The 10,407-nt window shown below is 41.3% G+C and overlaps 1 protein-coding gene across 1 annotated transcript; it reads right to left on the bottom strand.

Annotated features, from left to right (window-relative positions):
* Window positions 1–1,473: 1,473 nt before the first annotated feature.
* On the bottom strand, window positions 1,474–7,928 carry pi4k2a (phosphatidylinositol 4-kinase type 2 alpha). Its single transcript, XM_029437722.1, has 9 exons — window positions 7,288–7,928; window positions 5,224–5,424; window positions 5,010–5,141; window positions 3,850–4,003; window positions 3,610–3,671; window positions 3,413–3,512; window positions 3,052–3,185; window positions 2,801–2,860; window positions 1,474–2,655 (listed from the first exon to the last, which is right to left on the bottom strand). Exons 1-9 carry the CDS (start codon window positions 7,624–7,626, stop codon window positions 2,494–2,496), a joined length of 1,344 nt encoding a protein of 447 aa, XP_029293582.1. The 5' UTR covers window positions 7,627–7,928; the 3' UTR covers window positions 1,474–2,493.
* Window positions 7,929–10,407: the final 2,479 nt, after the last annotated feature.

The following is a 10,407-nucleotide window of genomic DNA, read 5'->3' on the forward strand; positions in this document are numbered from 1 at the left end:
TGGAGACTTTTATTCTTGTTGTATGATACTTTGGATTCAAAATCACCTAACTTCTCTTCTTCTGCATAATACTTTAAGTCAAAGCTGTAGTAGGCTTGGCCTGAATTCACACATTAACAAATCAACAACAGCATCTTAATGTGGGAAAGTATTGTTAGGCGATCTAATGTTCTTGGTATAATATGTGCAGTAGTCCTGTAATAGTTCAGCCAAACCAGAGTTTACATGCAGTATGTCTTCCAGGGTTGAGGAGCCGTTTTCCAGTGGCTACACTGATGAGGTTGAGGAGAACGACAGAGCAGTCCAGTTCAGGAGAACATCTGCCGGTGACTGAGGAAGACATCCGAGAGAACCAAAACCCATTCAAACCCTCCTCATGGAGGTTGGCAAGACAGGAGGGTGCCAGACATTCTGAACGCTACCTTCACCGCATCCTCCAGTAACAACGGACTGAATATGAAACAACACACAGTAGTGGAAGCTGAAATACAGGATTTGGTTCTGCATAAAAGGGCATACTGTATAACTACTGTTACATGTTAGCACCTTCTGCTGTCATGTACTCTACACTGTAGAGCCTAGCATAAAGAAATCCCAGTGAATTTTGGTAAACCTGGAGATTACTCCAACTATTAAAGCAAATGTGTATCTTTTACAACGCAGGCATGTTGGAGGGGATGTAACAGCAGAATCAAAGCAGCTGCATTTTGACTGACAGAAACAGAAAAGAGCCATTGTGTCAGGCCCTGAAATGAGATTTCCATTTTACATGAGTATAATGTATTCTTGAGGACACCAGAGAACTTTATATATATTTTTGGTGAACGGGACAGGCTATTGTAACACTCAAAGAGCACGTTAAGACCATTTGTAGCCTATGGACGTTTTGAGTTTTTGTATGACCGAATACTGAAATACGTCTAAATGAATAAATTGTTTTAAAAGTTTCTTTGTGCGCTTGGGGAAGTTGGTAACGTTGGCGCAATGGAAACAAGCCGTTTACACAAAACTGACATCAACTTCTAAGTCGTGTTTCTGACAACTACCAACCAAATGTAAGTCCAATATTTACTCTCCTTTTAACTCTGATTTTGGTCCCCAACTCCTGAGGGAAATATCTGACTCTTTAGCAGCCAAACACTCCACTATGTTCATTCCACTTTATTTTGGAAACGGGGGGGAAAATAATGAAATCTTGAAAGATTAATTGCATAATGGTAGTGGATGGAAACCAAGTTAGTGACACTTTAGTCATGTGATGCATTGTTATGAAACCTTTGATGAATGCAGCTTGTTTTATCAACCATTAGCATATGATTGTTGGACTATAGCATTTATAAAATCACCTGCAATTGTGATTATACTCTGTGTACATCAACAGAATACAGCACAGCACTCGTGGCTGAATCTTTCATACGTGTGTTGGATGACTGTCTGATTGTAATCTTTTCTCATTCACAAACACCCAAGTAATTTGTATTAGCGGAATATGTTTTAATTATAATCTATCATTAAATATTACATACAAATTATACAGTGCATTGTCACAATACATTTCATGTCAGTTCAGTACAGCAGGAAGTTACTTCATTGTTTAGGTCCACCCCACAAGCCAAAAAAATTAACAGAAATCAACATGGCCGACAGAGAAAAAAGGAGTTTGTGGACTGGGAATCACTGACCCCTCCCCCTGCCTCTGCCTGCTTGCAGATGGGATCATTTTGTCGCCTTCATCAAGTATTTCACGCATCAGTGGAGGAAGGAGCTTTAACAAACAGTTTGTGTCTTTCACCAAAAAGTGCTTCTTCTTTCTGAACAATTAGGAAGCACAATGAGTAAATGTGAAACCAGTTCACATGGCTTGTGTTCACCGTGTTAAGACATACACACCAGCGAGATCCCAGTTCTTTAATCTTCAAGACTTAACCACAATGAACACTTCTCTTATTGGTTATAAAATAAAAATATTTCACCAGTGGCATCGCTGCTTTCACCAGCCCAGGGCTTTTAACTGTGTGGGAGGGAATATGCAGGTGAATATTAAAAAGGCAGAGAGGTATGAAGAAAACAAACAAACATGGAACGCAACACCAACATCTTTCCATCCAAAAAGACAGCAGGAGAGGCTATTGGCTGGCGTGCATGTGTGGGCAAACATTACGTGCACCCAGGAGTCCAAAAGAAAAGTCTGATTCCGCACTGAAAATCTTTTCTGTCTCTCTCACTGAATCTTCCATCATTTAGACATTAATGAGTCATCGACATCCACGCAAGGCACAGAGGCAAACAGGAAAGATATGTTGTGAAATTCTTCCACTTATGGCCTCATCTCTCCACTCACTCTGTCACCAAAATATCCATAAAGGAGAGGAGGGGAGGTTGATGATTATTTCCATTTCAGGGATCAGATTCTGCAATGCCTTCCATCCGCACACGGACACTCCTTGCCCTCGCCCCGGCTTCCTGCTGTTCCTCCTCTCCAGTGAGTCGCTCCTACCACCAGGTGAAGAAGGGTCTTCTGCTCTGGAAACTCTGTGTGTAGGACTCGCTGTTGGCTCTCTGAGGTGCTCTGGCTGTTTCAACGATTACTGGGGGCATCTGGACCAACTGCAGGGGAGTTTTACCGTCCTTCAGGGCTTGGCACAGGTTCAGGATCTTGGGATAAAAAAAAAAAAAAAGGAGAAGTAGGTTTTTAGGTGAATTTATGCTTTAAAAACAAAGAGATTCAGCCAAGGAGAAACATTTAGTTGCATGTCCAACTGCTGAACAACACGCTTTGAGAAGAGAGGAGAAAACTCACCTGCCCCCTCATTACGGCTACTTGTTTGTGAAACTGTCCTCTGTCGAAACCAGGGTCCTTCTGTGAGACACAGTAGACAATACACATGTTATACACATGTTATACATAATGTTTGACAGCCACAGAACAGAGTCGGTCCTCCTCTCCATCTTGCAATTTCCCTTGTTTTAATATCCGTTTCTCACACTCACAGGATTCACTTCATTCTGCTCAAAGATGTTGTTGAGTTTTTAATCCGAGTCCCTTCATACCTTGAATAATTCGTACAAATCTTCTTCCAGGTCTTTGATGAAATTTGGGTCAGAAAGTTTGGGCAGGACGAGCTCTCTGATTTCCTGAGAGAAAGGAACTTTGGCCTGGGATAGCCACGCCCAGTAGAACGGGTCTGGTGATTGAAAAATGAAACGGTGTCTTAATGATTATGAACGAGCTGGAGAGTTACCGTGAAGGAACAGCTTTAAAATGCAATCAAAATGGGATGAAAAAAAGAGAAATAAAACAGATATAAATATAGAGAAATATATCAGATGTCTTCACTGGACACACTGTTTAAAAGAGCGTGCCGAGAGTGAGCAGTGATTGGTTAAAAACAATGTCAACGTAGGTGCTTACAGGCTCTCCAGGAGTCAGGGTGTTTGAGGGGGAAGGCGAGGCCGTTATCTATAGCTGCCAGCTTGATGATGGGATCCTTCACTACCACCCAGTCTGTGTCCTACAGAAATAAAGATGTAAAACAAAAACATAGTCAGCCATTGGAGTCAGCAGCATTTAAGAAAATGTCCATCAAGCCTCTGTCTGTGCGTCCTCACCTTAGTCCCATCAGGGTCCATGGGACAGTCATACTTCAGCAACCAGTTGTCATTCCCCCTGTCTAGAATACAAACAGAAAGAAATTCAAATTTAAACCAAATAACCAGATAAAAGCTGCCATGGATGAATTCAAGACTGTAAGACAACATCTTAGTTACATAATATAAAGTATCTATTCAAATATACAATGATTTAATGATGACCGAGCCCTGACAGCGCTGAGCAGAGTGTCTACATGCCTGTGTTTCTGATGATGTAATCGAGCACTACGAGCCGCTCAAACTGCAGCTGGAGCTGACGGTTGGTGTTTTCAGGCAGAGGCTCAGCTTCAAACCTCCGCAGCCAGAAATCTGCATCCTTGTATCCATCAACAAAGAGCTGGAAGGAGCCGACCTGGTGGAATAGCAGCAGACCGAGGTCTTTATGATGAGTCCCTTTCACACATGCAGTGTATCCCTAAAATGTTCTGGAACATTTCCAGCATGGGGTCAGAGGAGAATGAGAGAAGGGAAATCTGTAACGCCAATTTCCCACCTAAAGACCTCGTAACATTCCAGGGAAATGTCCGGTAAGGCTGAATGAAAGCAGCAACACTGCAGGGACTAGGGATGTCACAATACAAGAAATGTAGTAGTCCATACCAATACGAGCAAAATTTCACGATTATCGCAACCAATCCGATACCACGGTAAAGAACTAAAAGAAAACAATAAATCCCATGTACTTCAACATAAACTCCTTTATCACCAGTTGCAGAATGTTATTTGCTAGGAAGTTAAACAGGTCATATTTATGTCTTGAATATCCATTTTAATTGCTGCAAAAACTGTATTTATTCAAGTTTCTACCTTCCACGTGGAGCGAGCCAACCCATCACAAGACTCTGCTGTTAACTTATTTGAATCCGCAACTAATGGTTAATCATTTACGGCAACACTTTTGCAGATGATTTGACTTGTCTCACAAACCGGACAAAGACAGCTCCAACCCCATGTTCATGAAAATAATAAGAACCGCTTCACGCCGCAGAGATATAGAACCGTAGATACCGATTCACGACGTGACGCGAGCCAACCCTTCTTCTGTTGATTTTTATGGCGGTTAGCATCCATAAGTGTTGCTCCTTGACCCATCTGTTCCAGCATTACTATGGTATGTGTAAAAAGGAGCAAGACGGAAATGTTCCTGAATGTAGTGCATGTGTGAATAGTGAAACACAGATGCGGTGCCAGAAAGGTTATGCTATTAATGTACTGAGAAGACTTCAGACACAGCATGTGTATTCTCTAGATGTTGGGGTATTTGTTTTTTAAACATTGTAATGCCATTATCAATAATGTGCTGAACTGAGTTAAAGGTAAAATCCCCACAACAACCCATCACACAAAATGTTTTTTACCTTGGGTGGCAGTCCAATCCTGTGGAAACGTTGGCCCACTTTAGGCACCTTCTCCAGGGCTAGCCTCTTTCCTCGAGACTTCACCCTGTCTATAGCACTGTAGTTGAACGTTTCACTAGCAAGGTACACCACCTAGGGTGCAAAGAGAGAGGCAGTACTTCCAAAATGGTCTGTTGCTCTTGAAATGCAGATGCAGCACTGTGTGTGTTCATACCTTGGTCCTGGGAACAATGTTGAGCTCCAGTTTCTGGTCGACCAGGCTGGCCCCGGCCTCGGAGAGGTAACCCTGGTTCAGCACCAAACAGTCGCGGCCAAAACAGCAGGGACAACACAGTTTCTGGAGCCACTTGGTCCACTTTGGGTTCAGCTGGCCATAGGGCTCTTCATTCTTAGGTTTGAACACGCCGATGATTTTCTGTGGAGGGAGGAAGGGTGGGGGAAATGAAAATATGGATAGTGAGAGCAGACAGAGGTTCAGCATCCAAAGGGAGTTAAAAAAGGAAGGTTTGTTCGAGTGTGAAACAAATAAATATTTAAATTCAAGGACAATATTTTCCTTTGCAAACACGACTGACACATACTGGGCACACAGAGGGACGGTAGACGGTGGGGGGGACAGGGAAAGTTATTATGCTGTGGCTTAAAAATACACTTTTTATTCTGTGAGAACTATAAACATACACTGTAGCGGACATTAATGAAAGGTGTCCACAGCCACCAAGTGAGACAAACTTTCTTTAAAGCCTATAGGGGATTGATAAGCAAAAGATTCATGTTGGGTGTGTAGTCACTTTGAAGTTGTAACTTGAAATCACATGTTGCATTGCGCTACTATGACACACACACACACACACACACACACACACACACACACACACACACACACACACACACACACACACACACACACACACACACACACACAGCGAGCTAGCACATGACTACTTAGCTCACTGGTGACTAATGAGGGGTGGGGGGCACAAGGGAAGCAGGTCATTGGATAAAAAGCTCACGCACGCAGTCTAGAATACTTTTTTCTGTTTTGTTATCCTTTAGTGAGCGGAGAATGTGGCACATAAAAGCCTGGACCATCTTGTGTTTAACAGAGAATCCAGACACAAAGAGTAAAGGGGACATGGTGGGAGGGCAGCGTCTGAGTTGATCAAGACTTTTACTGCTCGGCTCCAGTCGTGCCGATCAAAGTTTACCACCATTAATCTGACAAGATTAGAGTCGGGAGATGTTGTCGTGGGTGACAAATGGAAAGAAAGAAATGCTCTATAAATGTCCATGTTTTAATTCCCTGATGTGTAGCACTTGCACACACTTATAAAAAGTAATTTACAAGTGCTGCAACAAATAGACATGTGTGCTCAGCATCTTCTGTTTGATTAGATACTCAACACTTCTCCGCCCAAATTTGCAATTCAGTGAAAAGCAAGAAAAAACAGGAAAGCCATGTGAAATAATGGTTGACAAGCATCTCATCTGTGACTGCGTGGTATTGTTGACATCAGTGACAGCTGGTGGACCTTCATTAACAGACTACCTGCCTAATCAAGAAGGATCTGAACAGCCACAGTCGCAGTTTACATGGAGCTAAGCAACTGGATCAAGAAAATAAAAAATATAAAATGTGATTATGGATATGTTTTTAAGGAATACATGCAATGTATTTATCTTAATAGCTATGGTGTAAGCCAGCACAGTTGTAAACTCATTGCAAGTGTTCTGGCAATTGATAAGGACAGGAACAAGCGTGCAGTGGTCATCAACATGACCAGTAAACTCAGTAAACTCAGAGCCAGTTGGGGGCTTTTTGGGATGGTGGGGAGGAGCGCTCATCCCCTAAACTCTGGTAGGTGCTACAAGATGGCTTTGGCAACAAAGAATGTTTATAAGAAGTCATTTATCCAACTGGTTAGCTCACTTTTTAGAGACTTTATTCAACTGTTATTTTCTTAAATTGTTCAACTGAAACTTTGTGTATTGTATTTGGGTGTTTACACTTAATTTTTTTCTATTCCATTGGCTGTTTATTAGTTAAAGGTTCATGTTGTGTTGGCATGCCTTGCAGCCTATTTGCCAAGTCATCACTGGCTAGTTGGAAGAGGCCTTTCCCTTTCCTAGAAGCGACCAACACTTTAATCACAACAGTCCTGCAGTCATTGCATCCCACACAACACTTCAGATCATTCATAAGACAGCTACAGGAACTGTTAGCACGACAGCAACAGTCGGTAATCAATAGATGCAAGTTAGCAGCTTTTTTTCTTACCCCCTGCGAGTCTTTGACAAAATAGCTTCCACTGGATCCTTGGTAGATCCTCTCCGGGTAGATCCCCTCCTCTATGGATCGCTCGGCCTTTCGGATGATTTCTCTGAACTCCGGATCCTCCGGAAACTCGTTCCTGTGCGGCTCCCGCGGCGAGCTACCACGGTCCCGGTCCAGGAGCGGCTGTCTCTCCCGGCTGCGCCCCGGACTGCCTGCCGGGATGCGCACCACCGAGCCCGGTGTGCTTCCAAACGCGCCCCGGGGGCTGGTGGGCTCCGTGGGACAGTAGCTGAAATCACCGGAGTCCCGGAGCGGAGAGACGAGCGGACTCGTCTCGTCCATGATTTTGGAGGAGGGCAAGAAGTTACTTTAACTGCTGGTGAAAGAGAAGAAAGAGAAAAGAGGACGAAATAGAAAAGGGGAAGAAAGTGAGACGGTTGTTTTGTTGGCTAGTACTGAGGCTGGCTAACAAGGAAACACAGAGAAAAAAGAAAAGTCAGGTGACCGTCAGCTTCCGGAAAGAGGCGGGACCATTTTGATTTGTAACCAATCAGCGTTCAAATACTCCTGTCAACAACCGTTGATTGGACACAATTAGTCTGCCTACGAAAAAAACTTGAGAGCTAAATGAATCCAATAAATTAAATCAATACAAATAAAAAAGACTTTTGTGAAGAAGTCAGTGCTATTACATAACTGAGAAATAATAGTTTTATTTGCAGGTGATAAACTGGTAAATCTCGACTAACTATGTTGGCCTCCAAACTGTCTTTACACCCTACATTAAAGGGCAGTGTGTAATTCCAAGCCACCTGCTCCAAAGAAATAGGGGGCAGTATTTCACCTCTAAACTGGGTCCATACAATCTCATATTTTAGTTGTACTAGTTTGGCATATTTATTGTATTCTAATGTATTCGTTATATTGTCTATTACATTTACTTCTGTGTAATGCCTGTCAGTCTGTTATTGGGCAACAATATTTGACCACACTGCTGAAACTCCAAGAGCCGGTCGGAAAACACTGCTGATTTATAATCTTTACGTCCATCCATCTGTGTTTACTGGGCACTGATGTTAACCAGGGCTGTATTCCGTGTAAAGTTACGTCAGTTTGTTTATTGGACTAAATCCAAAGTGGCAGAAACTAGAAAACGACCCAAATATTTGTCTCATCTTCCCGGTGGCGGAGCAGCCAGGAGAGCAGCCCGCCGGAGGAGGGGAGAGGTCGGCAAAGCGGGCACTCGGCAGCCGCTTCCGTAAAACAGAAGCCAAAGAGACTCAAGCTCAGCCAGAATAAGCCCCAGTGCCAGCAGTCACAGCGGGCTGCTGGACCGGTGTAACGGCAGCAACAGGGAGTCTGCAGTTCCCCGGTGCTGTGGCTGAACTCAAGCTAACTGCTAACTGAAGCTACGTCGTTTCCCAGGGCTGCCGACAGCTATACGCTCCGTGAAACAGCCTCCTGACAGCTGTGAAGACAAAGCGAGGCGGTGTGGGGTTTTTTTTTCTCGTTTCTGCCACTTTTAATGTAATCCAATGAACAAACTATAAAACAGACACGGAACATGGCTGTAATATGTACCAGTGAGTCAAGCAGTTGTACTCCTTCTCCCTCTGTACTGAGGGAAGACTGGAGCTACAGTGACTCACTATCACCTCCACAGGAACAAGTGGTATTAAAAGACTGGACGGAGCAGAACTAGTCAGTTAGCATGCTAACTTCAGTAGATATCTCTGCAACACAACACATAGACGTCTTTGATATATATTTTACACATTGAACCCTTTAAAAAAATCCTAAATTCCCTTGACAAAATTTTAATAACTCAATAAATGTTAAGATAAACAGAGGACAAAGGGGTCAACACCATCAAGATTCAAAAAAGTGCTCATATATATATATATATATATATATATATATATATATATATATATATATATATATATATATATATATATATATATATATATATATAATGGGTAAGAAACCTGGTAAATTGCATTATATTAAAATAAAGCTATATATATATATATATATATATATATATATATATATATATATATATATATATATATATATATATATATAAGGCTAAACTATTTACTTTATCTTTGACGGTGTTAATCCTCAATTTATTAATTTAATAAATTATTTCACTTTTATTCGTGTGTGTCCCAGGACAACTCAATAATTTCTTCAAAACCTGCATGCCAATGAGTAATGACCATGACAAACTTTGATTACTGCCCCCTCTATTGGCAGGTCAAAGGTCACAAATCTTAATATCCAGAACTCTTTTAATTTAGTGTCATACTTAAGCGGCACTACAGTAGAGTATATACTGGTTTGAAGGAGGGACTAATGAAGGATGTTTAAACCACAATATTTACTTACTTTGAAAATTCAATGAGTAAATCACTGTCATAGCCGAGGAAGTCCAAGTTGCATGAGGTCCTCATAAGTCCTCATGAGCAAACTTCAAATTAAAAGCTAATTGTCATTCAGGTCTGTGGCCATTTCCATTAAATAACATCACATTTAAACACAGTCTTTTTTAAAGCTGTTTAATTGTTTTGCTACAGTATGTTAGGCTTGATAATATACATATTATTATTATTTGGGAAAAATCGTCTGTCCTACTTTATTGTAAGTCTGATCCAGGTCTGAGGTTAAAGTCTGCAGTTCAAGTTTCTATGTAGCCACATTTGTGAGAGAGACAGGAGTAAATAGAATGGGGCCATCTCAGATAATAAGTTAAAAAGTAAATTAATACAGATGTTTGTTGTTGTTTGAATAGTCGGTGATGTTTGCTTGATACAATACTTGTACAATTTTAAAGGACTTGTACTTTTCTTGAGTATTTCCATTTTATGCTACCTAATAGTTCTCCTCCTCTACATGTTGGAAGCAGATATAATAAGTTTCTCTCCTCTACATTTATTTAATAACATTAGTTAGTAGCTACTTTTCAGATTCAGATTATAATACAATACAATACAATATAATAATATATTATATATATATATATGAACAAATTAATAAATAATGATATATTATTTGAGGTTAAGCTACCTAGAAGTTTATAAAATCATTGAAATTAGCTCCACCCATACCAGCTGGTAG

This window comes from Cottoperca gobio, chromosome 1 (genome assembly GCF_900634415.1).
Source record: "Cottoperca gobio chromosome 1, fCotGob3.1, whole genome shotgun sequence".
Taxonomy (NCBI): Eukaryota; Metazoa; Chordata; class Actinopteri; order Perciformes; family Bovichtidae; genus Cottoperca; species Cottoperca gobio.